The 21,032-nt window shown below is 44.1% G+C and overlaps 1 protein-coding gene across 4 annotated transcripts in view; it reads right to left on the minus strand.

The window, feature by feature from the left end:
• Window positions 1-21,032, minus strand: part of LOC146808579 (uncharacterized) — a 184,000-nt gene that overhangs the window by 16,311 nt on the left and 146,657 nt on the right. For all 4 annotated transcript variants that reach the window (XR_014967577.1, XM_085620644.1, XM_085620645.1 and 1 more), the window contains exon 5: window positions 5,312-5,413. Coding sequence is in view for 3 of the 4 variants with exons in the window: in XM_085620644.1 (XP_085476770.1) it covers window positions 5,312-5,413 (102 nt within the window). In the remaining variant the exon portion in view is untranslated. The remainder of the gene's footprint in view (window positions 1-5,311; window positions 5,414-21,032) is intronic.

The following is a 21,032-nucleotide window of genomic DNA, read 5'->3' on the forward strand; positions in this document are numbered from 1 at the left end:
AGGAGAGTGCATCAAAATGAAGAGGTATGTGTGAATTTCAAGGGGTGTGTGTGAAAGTGAAGGGATATGCCTACAAGCGAAGGGCAATATGTGAATGTACGTCAGTGAGCATGAATCTGAAGGTGAACGCATAAATGTGAGAGAAAATGCAAGATTGTCAGAAGATGTGAAAAGATCTAAAGGGCCATGGTGGGGAGTGAAGGCGTGTGCATGAATGGGAAGGAGTTTCAATGAATGTAAAGGGGTAATTTTGAAAAAGAGGTTGTATGCACAAGTATGAAGGGGTATGCATGAATATTAAGACCTGTGTGTGAATGTGAAGGGGTGTGCATGAAAGTGAAGGGGTATGTTTAAATATAAACAAGTATAGGTGAATGTAAATGTTATGTGTTAATGTGGGGGGGTATGTGTGAATATAAAGGGGCATATGTGAATTTAAAAGAGAATTTGTGAAGGGTATGGGTGAATGTGAAGGGGTTTATGTGAACATACAAAGGTAAGTGTGAATGTGAAAGGACATGCATGAATGTAAAGGGTATGTTTGAATGTGAAGGGATAAATGTGAATAAAGAGGTATGTCAGAATGTGAAGGGGTATATGTGAATGTAAAGGATATGTTTGAATGTGAGGGGGTATAAGTGAATGCGTATGATGTGTGAATGTGAAACGGTATGTGTGAGTGTGAAAGAGTAAATGTCAATGTGAAAGAGTATATGTGAATTTGGGGGCATGTGAAATATGAAAGTGTATGTGTGAATATGATGGGACATGTATGAAATTGAATAAGTAGGTTTGAATAAGACAGGCCTTATTTGATAGTGTATCGTAGGTCTAAATGTGAAAGGGTATGGGTGAACGTGAAGTGGTATATGTGAATCAGAGTGGTATGTGTGATTGTGAAGGGGTAATTTTGAATGTGAAGTGATATGCTTGAGTATGAAGGAGTATGCATGAATATTAGAACCTGGGTGTCAACGTGAAGGGGTGTGCATGAATGTGAAGAGGTGTGTTGGAACATAAAGAGGTATCTGTGAATGTAAATGTGTGTGTGATTGTGTAAGGTATGTGTGAATGTGAAGGTGTGTGTGAACATAAAAGAGTATTTGTGAATGTAAAGGGGTATGTGTGAACATAAAAGAGTATTTGTGAATGGTATGCATGAATGTTAAGGGGTATATATGAACGTACAAAGCTATGTGTGAATGTGAAAGGGCATGCTTGAATGTGAAGGGATATATGTGAATGTAAAGGGTCTGTTTGAATTTTAAGGGGTATTTGTGAATGACGTGTGAGTGTGAAGGGGTGAATGTGAATGTGAGAGTATATGTGAATGTGGGGGCATGTGAGATATGAAAGTGTATGTGTGAATATGATGGGACATGCATGAAATTGAATAAGTAGGTTTGAATAAGACAGGGCTTACTTGATAGTGTATCGTAGGTCTAAATGTGAAAGGGTATGGTTGAACGTGAAGGTGTATATCTGAATCAGAGTGGTATATGTGATTGTGAAGGGGTAATTTTGATTGTGAAGTGATATGCATGAGTATGAAGGAGTATGCATGAATATTAGAACCTGGGTGTGAACGTGAAGGGGTGAGCATAAATGTGAAGAGGTATGTTGGAACATAAAGAGGTATCTGTGAATGTAAATGTGTGTGTGAATGTGGAAGGTATGTGTGAATGTGAAGGTGTGTGTATGAACAAAAAAGAGTATTTGTGAATGGTATGCATGAATGTGAAGGGATATATATGAACGTACAAAGCTATGTGTGAATGTGAAAGGGCATGCTTGAATGTGAAGGGATATATGTGAATGTAAAGGGTCTGTTTGAATTTGAAGGGGTATTTGTGAATGACGTGTGAGTGTGAAGGGGTAAATGTGAATGTGAAAGGGTATTAGTGAAAGCATAGAGGTATATGTGATATTAAGGTGTATGTGTGAATGTGATGGGGCACGCGTGAAATGAAATGGGTATGTTTGAATATGCCTGTGCTTATTTGAAAGTGTATGGTAGGTCTAAATGTGAAAGGGTAGGAGTGATCGTGAAGGGGTATATGTGAATCAGAGTGGCATGTGTGAACGTGAAGGGGTGCAATCCCTTACCACGCATGCCTGAACAACGCGGTCTTAACAACAACCGTGTCTTAACTATGCATGCCTTTACAACCAATTTAGTTGTAATGGCATAATTGGTAAAGGCACATGCACGGTTATACCCTGGCCCCTGCCCTGAGTCCTAAAACCAGTCCTAAATCCCAGCCCCCTGCCCGGAGTACGACCCCAGCCCTAAAAACACCCTAGCCCCCCACCCTGACTACTAAAAGCCCGGACCCATGCTCTAATAACGAAGCCCCCAGGCCCTGCGCCCTGAGTCCGAAAACCCAGATCCCAGCCTTGAAATTGACCCCAACCCCTCCCCCCTGCCCTGAGCTCTAAAACATTGACCCTGGACCTAAAAAACACCCCAGCCTCCTGCACTTAAACCGCCTCCCCATCCGTAAAAAGTACCCTGACCCCTGTCCTGAAGGCCTAAAACACGGACCTGCAATCTATCCAGCCCACCACTCTGAGCCCTAAAACTGACCTCTCTGCCCTATAAAATACCCTGACCACCTGCCCTGAGCCTTAAAACACCTCCGACCCTCTCCATTGGCTCCGAGTATTGAGCGCGAACTACTAGTAGCGTCTAAACCACGCCTACGCATGGTAAAGACATATGTGTGGTGTGGACATGCGTGGTGATTCCCCCTGAGTTGTTTAGCCACGCATAGTTTAGGCTGCGTGGTTAAGGCTGTTTCCCGTATGTGAATGGCATGTGTGAATGTGAAAGGGTATGTGCGAGTGTGTAGGGTCATGCATGAATTTCAATGGGTACATGTGAATATGACATGATTTATGTGAAAGAGAACGGTTTGTGTGTGTGCGCCTCTCTTCTTCGTTTCACATCTGTTCCTGCTCTCCCTCTCACACTCTCATCACCGTCTGTTTCTATTGCATTCTCCATTTCTGTCTCTTCCTGCTCATCTATCTCCTTTGTACATTCCTACCCATTTGCCTCTGTCTCTGGGTGTGTGATGTCACTTCCTGTGATATCATTGATGTCAAAGGGTGTGTAACGTCACTTTCACTAACCCTGGTATTTCAGGGGCTCATCGTCCAGGTCAGCCCTGTTTATCAGAACTGACCACGCGCCTAGAAACGGACCGATATTTGATCTGATAGCCGGTGTGCGGAGCTGGGATATATTTGGGGTACTAAAGCCATTAATGGTGACCTTGAGGCTGTGGAGCCGGAGGGGAGCTGTAGGCATTACCTACACCCACCCCTGTCTCCGCAGTGGTGGGGGTGGGACTGCCAGCCTTACATGTGCCTTCTCCACACTTCCTTCTGTGCAGTCAGTCTTTCATTAGACTGTGATAATGCAGGCACAAGACGGGGGTGGACCGGGGGGTATGGAGATACCCCCCTCTATATTTGGAGTGGGGACCCCCTTCCCCCTACTTGAGCCAAAAGAAATCAGAGAAATGTCACCTGTGCCCTGGCAGGGCGGCTGCTTGCAAGTATAGACACTGTACACATGTAAGCTGGCCTCAGGGCGCTTTAAACCCCAGCCCACTGGGGGCAGCCCCTGGATGTGCACTAGAGGCCCAGGGGAGGGGGGGTCTGCTTCTGAATCTGTTATCTGACTGAACATTAACCCTTTTACCTCCTAATGAATACTTCTTCGGCTCTCTAAACACTATTTAAAGGTGTCATATCAAGTTCTACACATCTAAGGGCAGTGGGGCATAACTACTAGGGGATGGTGGAGCGCGGAGTTAATCCGAAATTGCTCACGCCGCACTTTGCCATTCTGAAAACGCAGGGCTGTGCCGTATTTATGATATTGCGGTGCAGCCCTGCATTTCCCCCAGAGCTGGCACTAAAATCAGCTGCCTAGCGCCAACGCAGACGCCCTTGTATCATAGCGCAAGGGTTCCTGCGTTGAGGGAATGATTGCTTATATTCCGGAAAGTGTCGATTCCTGAACATAAACAATCACTAATGGCGATTTGTAACTCCTATGTGTGCTGCATTGCGCAGCCCACTTAGAAGTTCAAAATCGACATTTTGTAATGATTGATTATGTGCAGGAAGGGACACCTTCCTGCACATGAACAATCATTGATGATGACTTGCTCTTTCTATGTGTGCTGCAGAATGCAACACAGATAGAAACAGCAAAAACGAGGGGAAATAAACAATTTCTCCTTGTTTCACCATGTTTAGACCAGGTTATTTTTGTCTTAATTTCGGCGCTGCCTCCTATTTACGCCACCCTTGTAAATAGGGGGCAGCGTCAACATCAGAGGTTGTTGCCGCCAAACCCCCACCGCAACACCCATTGCCCGCCCCTTTCACATTAAGTGTAGCGTGAACGAGGGCATTATTTACAAGGTGGTGTTAAGACACGTTAAGTGGCTTAACACCACTTTGTAAACAATGCGAAGGGTTTATTGCAAAAAGAACTTCGCAAAAATTGACATTCCTGCAGCGCTAAGCCCTTGTAAATATGCCCCAGTGTGTCTTTCAGCTATTTCTGAGGTATACCATCAATGGATATCTAGAACCTAATTTATAAAATCGTAAAGCAAACCAAAAATGTTCTTTATAAAGTTTCTTTTGGAATATGGTAAATTGTTGTTTATTTAAAAGTGGCTGGCTTAGTTCTAAGTAGGGAATATTATTAGGGTTTAATAATATATATTACGATGTCCCTGTCTGTGAGATCATTGTGAATTAAATATGCTAACTTGTTCCATTGTTATATTTCCAGGACTTGTGCCCTGTGTTAATGTATTTATATTTTCCTGTGCATTTGAATTCAGCAGCACCTGAGGTCTGGTTTGCTCTAGAACTGCCAAAAAACATCACCGGCCTTAAAAAGTAATATTGCCCTTTATAAACACAATAAATAAAAGAAATACACAAATAAGACTATACCTTAGTTATATATTAATGCACAATATAAACAAAATATGTACAACTTACACATCACGTGTGATCATCTTAGCAAACGCTGTGTGGCCAGTGATGAACCTCTTGATATCTCATCACATCACATGCCTCCATTTTACTATAAGACACTGGTGCATTGAAGCTTTATTGCTTCAGATAAAGGCTCAAGGCAGCATCACAGCCCAGGGTGGGACCCTCAGGACTGAGGCCAACCCTTGGGAGGAGGTGTTCCACCATGGGAGGACCCCAAGACTAGCGGCCAGCCTTCTCTTCTGAGGTTGGCCATTTCCTATCATGCGTCAATACTCACGGGGGCTTTTTTCGCACTGATGTCCACAACCGTTGCTTACGCAGGTCTGACCCTCAGGACAAGATTCTTTTGGTCCACACCGTTCAACACACGGTCCTATGTCTGGAATAGAGAAATACAACAGTATGAATAGACATTATTAACATGTTAAAAACCTGTGAAAGCCTCATTGTGGCACCAAAGTAATGTAAATAGCATCTTATTGCCTGAAGGTGTTCATGAGTAATGAAGGGCGAGGGTCAATACGCCGTTCCCTCTGAATATTGAACCTTTAGTGACTTTTCTCACGACCCTAATCCAAATCTCACCTGCCTCATTGTAAATCTAGCCCCTGGAGAGAAACACTCCCTTGGAATGTTCCCGACTTAAATATGGACAACAAGTCACCAGAATGGCGGGTGTACAAGTTCAAGTTCAAATAACTTTATTCGAATGTAATCTTTACAATCATAAAAGTACATTTCATAGACATACAAACATAAACACATTACATGGATGTATAATAAAAAGAAACCATCCATTTGATTTATGAGACAAAAAATGATTTACAGAGATATTGTAGAACCAGAACAACAGGCAGAATAAAACAAGTTAAGAATATAAATAGTTATACAAAGTTAAAAAGTGCAATGATAGTAGCAGCATAATTAACCCTCCATACTTTTCCTGAAAATAATGGCTAGTTTCAAGAAACTGCATACGAATAGAGTGCAGTCACAATTCAGGGGTTGGAGGTAATAAAGTGCTGGTTTGATCTGTGTGAATTGTAGATCTTTTAGGCAAGGCTTTAAATACAACTTCCGAGGTACTGTATAATAAGGACAAACAAATAAAAAGTGCGCCAAATCTTGCGGAGACTTCCCGTCGCAGTTGCAAGCAGGTAGCACTTGGCCTCGGTGGGCCCCTCTTGGTACTGCCAACAGGAGATGAAATAAGTCAAAACGGAACCTTGTCAATAGATAACGTTCATATCCAGACATGCACCATGATAGATACGGTTCCATTTGCGAACATGTTTTGAGTAGGGCATGGTTCCTAACACTATCTTTCAATAGCTCACCCTCCTCCCGGGCAAAATACCTAGTTGACATAAATGTTTTTTTCACGAAAGTAACATCTGCTTTGGTTATGGAGTTTGGGGTTGAGAACAGGTCCGGCCGTCCCATTTCAGTGAGACAGTCGTTAATGTACCTCCGCCACGGAACCTTGAGCCTACCCTCCCAAGTTAGAGCTTCTTTTAGTATGGCATGAGTGAGAGGTATATCGTCGTTTAGCCAAGAGTTCAACCAACATAATAGGGGGTTTGCTGCTATTCTGTCACTCAGAAATGGTACACCTAACTCCTCATGTACCGAGAAGTTTCCGGTTCCCCTTGGCAGCCTCAATACCTTCTTTAAAAAATTATTTTCTGCAACCTCCAGGTCTCGCGTCTGACTGTAGCCCCAAAGCTCGCTACCATAGCAAGCAGTGGCAACACTCTTGGCTTGATATAATTTAAGCAGAGCAGCCACCGGGCTATTGCCCATTTTTCTAGCGAAGCCAAGAATGGCTGCATTGACGCGTGTTACTTCACCCTTCTTTTTGACAACGGCTGGGCCCCAAACTAGTTGGTCGTCAAGAAGGACCCCGAGGTATGAGAAGGTTTTGGAATTTGGCGGGTGTACAAGAAGTGACATCATCTATGCTTTGGTACTCATGACATCAGATGTTCCACCGACTCTTTGGCCCTAAGATTAAAACCTAAGTTTAACGGAGACAAAAGTCTAACTTTACTGCTCTTAAACGCCCTTTGTGAATACCGAGAGTCGTAAAGTTAGACTTAAGTCTCAGTTTACTTTTGTGAATCAGGCCCCAAGTATGTAACAATTGCTAAAAGACGCAAGGATGGTTACTGAATGAATGTAGAGGGGTATGCTTGAGTGTGATGTGCTATGTGTGAATCTGAAGGAGTGTGCATCAACGTGAAGAGGTATGTGTGAATTTCAAGGGTTGTGTGTGAAAGTGAAGGGATATGCCTACAAGCGAAGGGCAATATGTGAATGTACGTCAGTGAGCCTGAATCTGAAGGTGAACGCATAAATGTGAGAGAACATTCAAGATTGTCAGAAGATGAGAAAAGATTTAAAGGGCCATGGTGGGGAGTGAAGGCGTGTGCATGAATAGGAAGGAGTATCAATGAATGTGAAGGTGTAATTTTGAAAAAGAAGTTGTATTCACAAGTACGAAGGGGTATGCATGAATATTAAGACCTGTGTGTGAATGTGAAGGGGTGTGCATGAAAGTGAAGGGGTATGTTTAAATATAAACAAGTATATGTGAATTTAAATGGTATGTGTGAATGTGGAAGGGTATGTGTGAATATAAAAGGGCATATGTGAATATAAAAGAGCATTTGTGAAGGGTCTGGGTGAATGTGAAGGGGTTTATATGAACATACAAAGCTATGTGTGAATGTGAAAGGACATGCATGAATGTAAAGGGTATGTTTGAATGTGAAGGGATAAATGTAAATGAAGAGGTATGTCAGAATGTGAAGGGGTATATGTGAATGTAAAGGATATGTTTGAATGTGAGGGGGTATAAGTGAATGCTAATGACGTTTGAATGTGAAACGGTATGTGTGAGTGTGAAAGAGTAAATGTCAATGTGAAAGAGTATATGTGAATTTGGGGGCATGTGAGATATGAAAGTGTATGTGTGAATATGATGGGACATGCATGAAATTGCATAAGTAGGTTTGAATAAGACAGGTCTTATTTGATAGAGTATGGTAGGTCTAAATGTGAAAGGGTATGGATGAACGTGAAGGTGTATATGTGAATCAGAGTGGTATGTGTGAATGTGAAGGTGTATATGTGAATCAGAGTGGCATGTGTGATTCTGAGGGGGTAATTTTGAATGTGAAGTGATATGCATGAGTATGAAGGAGTATGCATGAATATTAGAACCTGGATGTGAACGTGAAGGGGTGAGCATGAATGTGAAGGGGTATGTTGGAACCACTGTTCCCAATAAGGTGTGCGCGAGCGCGCATGCGCACCATGGTCACCCGGAGCGCACAGTGTCCTGGATTTAGCACGCACACTGCATCCCTGAAAGACGGTTCGCGCCGCAGCTTTTAAAACACGAGCGGTGCGAAATACGGTCATTTCCTGGTTGCGGGAGGCAGGAAGAGACAATGGTGACACCAGGGAGCGGCAGGTGAGTGTCTCCCTTACTGCCTGTCGGGTTAGGGAGGGCAGGAATTCACTTGCTGCATTCCTTTTCCTTATGGTGCGCGGCTGTGGGGCTGATCTTGGCCTTTGAGATAGTATTTGTGTTAATTGCAGCGCTATTGTAGGCTGCAATTAACATGAATGCTATCTCAAAGGCCAAGATCAGCCCCACAGCCGCGCTCCATCATGAAAATTAATGCAGCAAATCTAAAGCACGATGTGTGCTTTCAGGATTCTGAAAACACACGTCGTGTTGGTTAACTTTCTGCATTTCTTTTCTTAAGACTGTGCTGTTGCGGGGCTGATGTGGGCCTTCGAGATAGTACTCATGTTACTTTCAGAGCACACGGGCGCTGCAATTAACATGAATACTATTTCAAAGGCCCACAACCAGCCTTGCAGCCGTGCACTTTAAGGAAAAGGAATGCAGAAACGCAACAAGCACGACTTGTGCGTTCAGGATTCTGAACGCACACGTCATGTTTGAGACTGCGCATAGCTGCCAAGTTTTCAGATTGCGGTGTGTGACATTGTCATATTTTCAGACTAATTATGAGTGACATTTCAATGACTAGGAGTGACACTTTCTTGCGAGCTAAATCAAGCAAAGAAGAGGAGGGAAATATACAAATATCAGAAACAGCATCTATTTGAGTAATGAGAAACTCTATGAATTTAACGGCTTCAGACCACAAGTAAATTATGCAGCCAGGAAAAAAGCATTCTGTGAAATTAAAATACAAACTGCTACTTTTGTTCTTTATTATAGTTCAACACTTCTTTAATTAAGATTATTATATGTGCTCAGTCTCTTAGGCACTTACTTTGTTGGTTAACGTTCTCAGGCGTGTTGGGTCCATGGCAACAGGTGGGCCCCTGCGTGGCCAGACAGCAGCGATATGGAATTCGGCGGCTTACGAACGCCATCTACCTGGTCTGGGTGGGTCTGGCTCATGACTGGGAGACAGCCGCTGTTGACGCTGGTGGGACCGGGGTCAACTTAGTCCAGGATACATAATGCTCAATATAATACAGTCGCCGCCGCAGTGGTGAGATCAACACGCCCAGCTGCCATGCTATTACCCATACTGAGCTGAGCAAATGCAGCCGTGTGGTGTTCTTATCGCACATGCTGCTTCTTCAGTACCGGAGCTGATCACTGGTACCCCGCCTCTCTTTTCATGTTGCGGGCTGTACCTTGTCTCCGGGCGCCAGCAAGGGCTGGCAGTTGTGGCCCGGACACATTTGGCTTCAACCGCCCGGCGCATTCACCAGGCAGGGTCTATCAAGGCCTCAGCCTGCGTAGATTCTCTTTCCTCTTTACCTTGAGGGCCCCCTCGTGACACGGAGGAGACCTAATGAGAGTTTTATTGCCATGGACAATAGAGGATTTTGTAACGGCCCCGGCAAGTTATAAGCTTTGAGGATATTTCAAATGATAAATGTTCCAGCCCAAGGATCGCGCACCGCTCTCACAGCTTTCAGCATGGTGTGTAGACATCATAGACACTCCGCTTGACAGCTGTGAGGGGTGCTATAATGCGTGACTTTGCATTTCAGTGCGGTGATGCAGACCACGGCACTGAAATACGATAGTCTCACGCCTGATGCGTGACACTTGGCAGGGCTAACTGCATTTCTTTTATTAGTGCGGGGCTGCGGAGCGGATTGTTGGCCTTAGGCAGTTTTATATAGCGCTATCTCGATCCAAAGGTATCAGCGTGCTTTACATAAGCACCAGTTGCGTTACGGACGGACACATTCATTTTTAGGCTACCTATACTCTAGTGCTTCTAAACCATCTATTGCTTTTCTTCATACTTGTTTTATTGTGCCCTCTTCCCTGGGTCTCCTTTTCATGGTGATTTATTTTTGTAATTCTTTAAATATTCTGTGCCACACCCTCTCCAATGATAGGCGGAAGCTCTCCTGCCCTGCATGGATTAATTATGCCACCAGCCATCACTGTGTCATTACCCTGCAGTGACCAGCTATCACCCATCGCAATCAGGTAACAAAAGAAGAGAGAGTGATCATTATTGGTGCTAGGCTCTTGCTGCTTATTGTCATATGTTTGAAATAGAGATACCTTCAAGCCTTCCATATTTGAGGACGCAAAGGCACGAGCCATTTGTATCATTTTCGAAAAGGTAAAGGATATTTAAATCAGAACCTTTTGGTCTTCTACGTTTCAATCCCAAAACAAAGAAAAAATGTAAACGCAGGACAGTTTTTATTTAAATGAAGTAGTTGTAAAGCGGATGCTAACTTTATTAGCTGTGCAGGCAGAATGTGGTTCAATATATTCATCTAATTTTAAAAAGCATATATGGACATTTTTTAAGAACAGTTAGAACATTGGAATGTTGGGAGCTCCATTGAAAACAATGGAGCGCTCCGGGCTTATAATGGCTGGCGTGAGCCCGGAGCGCCAACATTCCAATGTTTCTTTGTTCACAGCTCTCGCTGTGAACAAAGGCTTCAGGGAGCCTGAGGGGATTTCAATCCCCTCGCGCTCCCTGAAGGCTTTCTTTTATTTGTTAGAACATTCTGCCCTCTAGTGGCAGAATGTTCTAATAGCCTTATAGCCCTTCGTAGCAGGGCTATACCGGCTTTTAAAGTCCCGCTGCTTTGTTAAAGCCCCTCGCCTTCGGCTCGGGCCTTTACCGATGCAGCGGGCCTTTAATAGCCGGTATAGCCTGCTACGGCGGGCTATAAGGCTATAATAAAATGTGCCTTGAAAATTCTATCACATATTTGTCCAGCAATATAAAACAAGGGTAAATACAAACATTACTTGTAGTTTGGATTGGGAGCTATAAAATCATCTATGTGAACTGTTTTTCTGTTTTGCCCTAAATCCTGTGCAGCTGGTGGTTTGTATCGTGGCTTGTGCCAACTGCTGTACTTTCATAAAGGGGTTGAATGCCGGGGCCAGAACTCATACCTCAAAGTTCTAACCCGAAACTCAATTAGAGCCCTAGCAGAAGGCAACAGACTGTTTGCTAGTGCTTAATTTGAGCCAGTGGCTGCAGGAGAAGTCTAGGGTTAAAACATACAGGAGTGGTTAGGGTTGTCTTTACTAATAAGAATGTATTTCTACTCAAACCAACCCTTTTTACCATCATTAGTATAGTGAAAGATGATTCATGTCATTGCGCGTATTTCTAAATTGAAAACCTGCCTTAAGATACTTCATTTGACGCTACATTTGTGGAAAGGAACTCTCTTTTCCCTTTTTTAAGTAAAGGTTTGGAGTGATATTTGGCGCTACACCCACACGCGCGGTCTGGTTCCGGGCGCACATAGCCTTAGTTGCAGCGCACAGAGACCTTATACTGCCGCACAAAGAGGAATAAAATTAGAGGGAACATTGGTGGGAACATAAAGAGGTATCTTTGAATGTAAATGTGTGTGTGTGAATGTGTAAGGTATGTGTGAATGTGAAGGTGTATGTGTGAACATAAAAGAGTATTTGTGAATGGTATGCATGAATGTGAAGGGGTTTATATGAACGTACAATAGCTATGTGTGAATGTGAAAGGGCATGCTTGAATGTTGAAGGGATATATGTGAATGTAAACAGTCTGTTTGAATTTGAAAGGGTATTTGTGAATGATGTGTGAGTGGGAAAGGGTAAACGTGAAAGGGTATTAATGAAAGCATAGCGGTATATGTGATATGAAGGTGTATGTGGGAATGTGATGGGGCATGCGTGAAATTAAATGGGTATGTTTGAATATGCCCGGGCTTATTTGAAAGTGTATGGCAGGTCTAAATGTGAAAGGGAAGGGGTGAACATGAAGGGGTATATGTGAATCAGAGTGACATGTGTGATTGTGAAGGGGTGCAATCCCTTACCACGCATGCCTGAACAACGAGGTCCTAACAACAACCGTGTCTTAACTATGCATGCCTTTACCACGCATGCCTTTACAACCAATTTAGTTGTAATGGCATAGTTTGTAAAGGCACATGCACGGGTATACCCTAGCCCCTGCCCGGAGTCATAAAACCAGTCCTAAATCCCAGCCCCCTGCCCCGAGTACGACCCCATCCCTAAAAACACCCAGCCCCCCACCCTGACTTCTAAAAGCCCGGACCCCAGCTCTAATAACGAACCCCCCCAGGCAGGCCCGGTTCTAGCGGGTGGGCCGGGTGGGCCAGGCCCACCCAAACATGAGCCTGGCCCACCCAAACATGAGCCTGGCCCACCCAAACATGAGCCTGGCCCACCCAAACATGAGCCTGGCTCACCCCTGGCCCACCCAAACATGAGCCTGGCTCACCCCTGGCCCACCCAAACATGAGCCTGGCCCTCACAGTGAATCTGCCAACGATGCTCAATGATAATAAAAAATGTACCGATACCTCTGGTGATTTACGCTCCTGCTGAAAAGCCATCATTTTGTCTGTTGGTAGTTTTTAAATGCAGATAATTTGAAATGTATGTGGCTAGCTCAGTGGGTTACTGCCTTTGTCACAGAGACTGCACGTTCCCCCTTCTTCCTACCTCCTGTACAATCAGAATGAAGAGGCCGTTTACGTTGTAAATGGTGTTCAAAGTGGGGAGATTTGCAGATCAAGAGAAAGTCGAGGCTTGTGTGAAACATAAAAACGCAGTGGACCTTAATAGGATACAAAGTGAGGCAGTATAGTCCATCGTGTCAATGCGCCTGCTGCTGCTGTGTGCAACATTCAGCCTAGACGGACATTCTTGCTGGACCAGTTTTGCCTTTCATCCCTCTGAGTTTGAAATGGGCATTGTGAATTCGGGGTGATATGTACCCTCAGATGACCTTGTCCTGTATGGTCGTCCCCTGAGAATGAGTTACAATGTGAAAAGATACCGTGGCGCTCACCTAATTCCTTCTAGACAGCACTCCCTATTCAAACCAACATCCTTCAAAAAGGGCCTTTTTATGTAAAATAAACGCAAGATTTACTGCACGACTATCCCCTACAGGTACAAACAAACATACAAAAATTTACATTAAAACCAATAACTTTTGACTTTTTCCAAAGTCATGCAATTGATAACACACATTAAAAACATCGATTAGTGTTTTTTACACAGGTACTTTCAGTCCAGAAGTCTATCTACTCGCTGCTTTTCATTGGCACGCTGCACCCATCACTTTACACCCAACAAGCCCTTCACAACCAATGGCAGGTCGGAACACTGATGTGGACATCGGGGAAGACATACGTTAGGGGCAGTCGTGTTCATTCATTGCATGGCCTCTGTGCTGGAAGCCTGCACAGCGGGCGGCTCGTTAAGTGCTTGCTGGGAACGGGTGGCAGACAGGGTCTGTCTGAAGGACAGCCAGAGGGCTCACACTGCAGATAGGCCTATGTTCTTTTATATGGTGCGCATGTGTCTGAGTTGACGTCAGAGCCCTTTAATAAAAGGCACAACAGACACTGTACATTATGTACATTCAGAGCCAAGACAACTAAATCACGATGCCTCATCAGAAGTAGTAAGTGCTATGTACACAAATCGCCATTCACACGTGTCCTCATTACAGAAGTGCTCTCTCGATGAACAAAGGCTGTGAGTGAACCACAGGACGATGGAGCGTCATGGCCAGAAGAGGCGCAAGATTTAAAAACAATCATTTGCAATGCAATAGGTCTTGCATTTGCTAGAGTTTGAGCTATTGGCATTGTAAATAAGAGTGCCTTGTATTTATGTGTTCGTTTTTTAAACATAAATTAAATGCATTGTCATTTACAAAGCCAATAGCTTAAACTCTTGCAAACGCGAGACCTATTGCATTGCACATGCCTGTTTATTTAATTAGCAGTCGGTTCATTAGGGCAACTGTGGAACATACTTTAAAGTGTATGCTAATTATATTTACTACTATATTCAATGTTTCAAGTTTGGAGGTGATTTTACTAATCTTTTTTAGCTGGAGCAGGGACGGATTGGTACTGCGGCCATTCGGGCATTGGCCAAAGGGCCGGTGTCTCAGTGCCCTCTGTGGGCCGTTTTTTTCTCCTTTTCCAGTCCACAGAGGGCACTGGACAGGGAGAGTAAAGCAGCCTTGCTGGGCAGCCTTGCGATATGGCCGTTCGGCGATTATCAGCTGTGGTCTTTCTTTGACCCCTGCCCTGTCAAGCAATCACACTGATGGTGGGCTGGGGAGCGGGTGATTGTGTGCCAGAATCGGCCTCCCTGGTGCCCAGGTGTTGCTCAGGCCATTGAGCCATTTTCACCTCAGCCCCCCTGGGGCCCAGGCAGCCCAGGAACAGTGTTTGCATTTGACACCTCGCCCACAGCCCTTCTCGTTCAGGGCATAGTGCGGGCGAGGAAGAATGGGTCTCGCTGTGGGGGACAGGCAGGGCACCGGGTGCCAAGCTGGGGTGGGGCGCTTAAAGCACACATGGTTTGGAGCTATCAAGGTGCGTGTCTGCTCGCCCATCTTGCTGTCCTTGAGTTTAGAGGCAGTGTGGGAGCGCTCACGCCACCCCTCGGATCAGAAGAAAGATGGCGGCAGCCGCATTTTGTTATTTAAAGCCGACCAGCTTGCTTGTCTTCCTTTTGGTGCTCAGCAGGGCAGGCACATTCTGTGGTAAGAGGACCAGAGATGTCATTGGCCTGTCATGGGAGCAGGAGGCCCTTGTGGCTTTTTTTGCCTCTAGAGAAACGATCAGGAGAGACACGTTATTTACTTTTACATTTCTGACTGTGCTGTGTGCAGGGAAGGGCCCTGCCAGTGGTAAGCACTTCAAGTAAATACAGCCTGCCAATGAAATGTCATTCTATGCTGTCTTATATTAAAGTCTTTAACTTTGCAAATAAAAAACTCTGATCTGGTTCACAGCAAAGACTGTAAGAACCCTTAAAATAATTCAAGACAGCCACGCCGTCCTCTTTTACATGTCAATCATTTTGGATCATGTTGCATGGTTTGCTCCCCTAACCTGTAGTAGTATTTCCTTTTCTCTGATGTTTTGGTTTTCATGTAATATGAGTCTTGTAAAATGCGACTGTGAATGGGTGTTGCGGATGGGACATGATTTAGAGCTGTGGAGCCTGTAGAGCTGTGGAGCCTGTAGAGCTGTGGAGCCTGCAGAGCTGTGGAGCCTGTAGAGCTGTGGAGCCTGTAGAGCTGTGGAGTCTGTAGAGCTGTGGAGCTGTGGAGCCTGTAGAGCTGTGGAGCCTGTAGAGCTGTGGAGACTGACCCCATTGTATGTCCTTGTCAGTGCTTGTCACCGGGTTTTAAAAGTATCCAAATGACATGATCATCCATTCATTGGCCTCTTTGCCAGTAAAGAGAGAGAGACAGAATTGGTTGTATATGGGCTACCCCCTTTCCTGCGTGTTCCCTCCTCATCCCGCACTCCATCATCCATCCCATGTCCACGGCCCTCCCTGCTAGGGAGATCAGATGGAGCACGTGCCTAGTGCACGGCTGACAGCTCTGGAGACAGAATAATGCTCACATATCAACCAAGTGAAATTGTCATTCTATCGAAATTATGCGGGTACACAGCTGTGAAAGCACAGAGAGCACCAAAGAAAACAAGCATTGAAAATGCAATAGGTCTCGCCTTTGATTAAGTTAAAGCCATTTGCTTTGCTAATGGTGTTGTATAGCAAAGCAAATGGCTTTAACTTAATGAAAGGCGAGACCGATTGCATTTCCAATGCTTGTTGTTGATATCATCATTCTGGTAACACTGGACAACCCCCTCCACTTGTCTGAGATGTGCCCCATCTGTAAAGCTTCACGCGTGGCCCGGGCTCTCACTCATAAGGGGTATAGCATCTGTTATTAAAACATGCAAGGAAGCTGCAGGAAAGTTGTAGGGGGCCATTGCTAACATGAGTCTAACAAGCAAGTCATCATGAAGTCACCTTTTGGTCATGCCACATTTTAGAGAAACGCCATATTATTCAAGATGCCTGGTCTTTCTGTCTCTGTGTCTTCAGTCCTGCATCTCCCCGCCCCTATAAGATTCCTCTGTGTATCTCTCTCTCAACGGCCTCTGCAAAAGTGAAGACAACTGATGTAATGTGTTGTCCCGATTAACAATAACGCACCGACCTGTTAAATGAAGCCTCTAGTGCATCAGAAAATGTGCCACTTTTAAGGTTTCTTCCCCTGCGTTTCTGTGGCAGGGTTAACTTCACATGTTCCTGAATAGTGGTGTGGTGTGGCATTTTATGGAGTGAAACTGTGAGGCGTGGAATTGTGTGGTGCGGAATGCTGCAGTGTGCTATTGTGTGCAGATCAAACAGAAAACAGAGATCTCAGTGTTTGGGGAAGCAGACGAGGAAAGCGAAGATGCAGGCATTAAAAAGAAGTAGTCAAATTAAACAGCACGTGCTGAAGTGTTTGTTCATAAAGAAAGTGTGTTTGTGGAAATTGCACAGATTTGCGTCATGGACAAAGGGCGCCTGGAGCTCGTAACAGTGACTGGAGGAATGATCAGAAATGAATGTGTCGGAGATGGTATGTGCGACCGGTGCGGCCGCACTGGGCGCTGACCTTTGGAGGGGGCGCTGTCCTCAGGGGGGGCACCATTTTTTAGCATTAACTTCTGATTGGAGATGAGGGACAGTTTTGCCTGGTGGTAGTGAGAGAATCTGAGGAGGAGGTCATTGGGCGTGGTGGGCGTCAAAAATGATTGTCGCACCGGGCGCCACCAGCACTCAAGCCGGCCCTGGGTATGTGGCTTCTAGATCGTGGAAACAGAGGCAGTGGCATATATTATGTGAAATATGCTAACGTGTGTTAAGTAAATTAAAGAAGACGACTGTTTAAATAAAGGTATCCGAGCTATTACAGATGTGAAGAGAGGAATAAAAAAAATGTCAAATATGTGCTTTGCAAGTAGCTATGAAAGTACACGCTTTTAAAAATAAGGTATGTTGTGTCTGAAGTCAAAAAGGCCTTGCGAGTAGGTTTCTTACAACCAGGGAACAGTAGGAAAAATGAAACACACGGCCAGTTGAAAGTGTGTGTGCTAATGTTTCAAGACGGGCAGGATGACAGATAGCAGCAATACAGAAAAGTGGTGGGTGGGCGGGGGAGAAGAAATAGTGCCTGAAAAACAGCGCGAAGGCGGACGCACTCTAATTAAAATGAATCAATGTGTGCTTGGTCCATGTGCGGAACAAAGAAAAGGAGACGACTGTCGCAGGCTGGGCAGCTACGAAGCAGCAAAGAACAGTGGCAAGACATTCAACCAATGGCATGCAATGGGCGGGCTGTTCGCCCCTTGTTGCACACAAGAGTCACGAAGAGACAGCACATATGCTGTCCAGTCGAGACCTAAAAACTAAACCTATTGTTTTGTAGGATTCTTTAGAATGTGATCACTCATTTTTCGTTGCTATAAGCGTTTATGAATGATCACACAACCAATACTAGAGCAAAAAGATATTGGCAAACCTGGTAAGTCATACAATTGCAGAAACTGATTCCTCAGAATGACCGTTCTGAGGTAATAAGTGATCCAGGCGGTAATGTTTAACGGAGGGGGGCGAGACATTGCAGGCTCAAGGCAGGGGCCTGGATTGGACTCAGCTCTGGGTTCTCCTGGACCCTGGAGCCCAAGACGAGGCGAGCTTTCATGTGACTTCTGCCGGCCACCCACGCTCTAAAATCCTGTGCCAAGAATTAAAGTCAAACCTTAAAGTTTGATGTAAAATAGAAAGCGAAAGCTATCTACTGGCTGAATCGCGTAATGTGAAATCACCTGGGATCGATCAATCCTGGCTTGCTATCCTGGGCAAATGGTATATTTCACCATGCCTTCTTTTTCATCATAATTGCGTATGAGGGCATTTTGAGATACATGAACTTGTTATGTGACCTGCACAAAAACAACTCTTGTGCTTGATTTAATAAACTATGATGTTGCTTCATATATAAACAAGCATTTGCAATGCAATAGGTCTCGCATTTACATGAGTTTGAGCTATTGACATTGCAAATGACAATGCCTTTTATTTTTGTTTTCGTTTAAAAAAAAAAAAGGCATTGTTATTTACAATGCCAATAACTTAAACTCACGTGTAAATGCGAGACCTATTGCATTGCAAATGCTTGTTTTTCTAATGCAGTCTTTGACACATAATTTTGTTTGAGAAGTCGCTGCTTTAAAATAAAAGTGTTCTCTGCGCAGAGTCCAGCTGTTCCTGCACGTCATAGATCTGCACTTAATTAAACACTAATTATCTGGCAATGGAACTTGATTTTGCGGATGGGTAGCATTCAGCCACAGAAGAGAAGAACAGAAGCTTCATGGACAGGGGAAATAACAGACATGAGATGGGAGAGGCTGACATAGGAAGTCATGGAAATAGGCAAATGTGGGAAGACACACACATACACCAACACAGGGGACATGAGAGGAGACCGGAAGATGGGGGGTAATTACAAGATAAAACATAGATTTGGTAGGTACAGGAAGTGCCTGACATAAGCATACACTAATTTACAGCGACATGAACAGCCAAGACACAAACACATGAAGACCAGGGAAGGTCTAGAAAGTGGACAGTGACATGTGAAAAGGGATATGGAGAAAAGGGAACAGTGGGAACCACGAAATCAGAAAGACATTAAAATGGGAGCCATTTGCTTTTCAAATACGATCTAATGTAACATAACTTACAATTATTCCTAACCCTTTTTAATTGGCGTCTGGTTTATTAAAAGCAAAGAACTATTGGTGCGTTCCATAAAAACGTATAAAAACCCTGCAGGGAAAATGTTTTGGAGGTTGTTTTCCCATTAAATAAATAGTCTTGGTAATGTGCAACTCAAAATCAGCAGCCCCACTAAAAATGTTTAAGCTGTGGCATTACAGCTATTACAGCTCTGGCTAGAAGTGCAGGTATTGTCCATTAAAAGCGCAGCAGCACTTCTGAGACATGTCAGTACTCTCCAAAAAACTTATGGGAGGCTTAGCCTTACTGAAAAGTGTTTGTCCTGAATATGAAATTGTAACTGACTTGCTGAGAAATTATTGAATACCGGTTTTTCATATTTGTTATGATCTTTTATAAGGAGGAGGTTTCAGTCAGAGAATGCCTGTTGCACACCTGGTGACAAATGTTTGTCCTGCCCCAATACTTGTCTGGCAGGGCTGCTAGGAACTGTCAGTAATGGCACAAGTGTAGCAACACTCATGGGAAGTGATGGTATTGTTCACGAAAATGTACATCCCAGCTGAAAGAAGTGCAGTTATGGGGAAGACATGATGGCTAGCTGAATTATTTTTAATTTGAGCAGCCTGCCAGCAGCCTAATTCAATGAGCCACAGTTGTGTGCCTAGTATCCCAATAGCCCTGCGCAGCCCGGTTAAGCTGAGTGACCTTGTTTTCAGTTTCCTACACAGGCAGGCTTCAATGTCTCCTACAGTTACATTGCACAAATCACACTTAGCATTTGAATGTCTGTCCAAACTGGTTAGGCAGATGCCTGAACACTGTTACAACTAGGCCTCAATGCACTAGGAATGCTACATATGGTGGAAAGGAGTTCTTCTTTTCTTAGGGGATGTTACATTTTTGCAATGTACTTACTCAATGATGTGTTCTTTTTGAGGAAGACAGCACATGTCTGGTTGGTATACTACCTGTTTGGTGATAGTGGATAAGACAGGAGAAACCCATACACCCAACAGGGACCTTGGTAATCTTTGTTCCAAACAATAATGTCCCAGAGGAAATCAATAAGGAAAGAACAAATATATGAATGCTTACAATACTAAAAAAAGCGAGACCTATTGGCTATCAATTAACTGCATTTGGAAAAAAAAAGTGCTCGATGCTTGTCTCTTTTAGGAAGCTTTGAAAAAAAAAATTTAAAAAAATTGTGCGTGGCTTCCTGTGTAACACCCTTAACAGACGCCCTGTAGATGAACTTGCAGAGCAATACATTATTTTAAGATCTTCTAGGACAATCTCTCGTGAGCAAGAGAGAAATACGTGCTTAACATGAGTTTCGTGATGTTACACTGTCCTCTTTCCTTGCTCGAGAGCAGTAGTCTGTTTTCAAGACTGTTTCTTTTCCCGGGCTTTGGGGAAGAACTTTTATTACCATACAGCTGCCACACTGCACATAAATCTGTGGTCAGGGAAACCCACAGATGGGATGTTAGCCATATTAGATTACTTCTTTCCACGACAGAACACCAGCCTCTCTAAGGATCGGGGTTCAAATTGTGGGCAGGTGAGCGAAAGGAGGCTTTAGTTATTGCTGAGTGCTGACGACAGTTCTTAGCCAGGATGCCAGTTGTGTTTTTAAAAGCAGTTTTTATCATAATGCTCATGAAAGAGTCTTTAACTTTCGTGGCTGTTTTGTAGAAATATGGGGTTTTTTTGTAATTTGTATTCGCTGCAGAGCAAAATTAATATATTCCCTTCACACAGATACTGCAAATGCTGTTCTAGCATTCAGAAGAGGAAGCATGCAATATGGAGACAACATGCTGTGTCGCCTAGCAACAAAAGTCGACCTCGTGCGTATCGTACAAAA

This window comes from Triturus cristatus, chromosome 8 (assembly GCF_964204655.1).
Source record: "Triturus cristatus chromosome 8, aTriCri1.1, whole genome shotgun sequence".
In the NCBI taxonomy this organism is placed as follows: domain Eukaryota; kingdom Metazoa; phylum Chordata; class Amphibia; order Caudata; family Salamandridae; genus Triturus; species Triturus cristatus.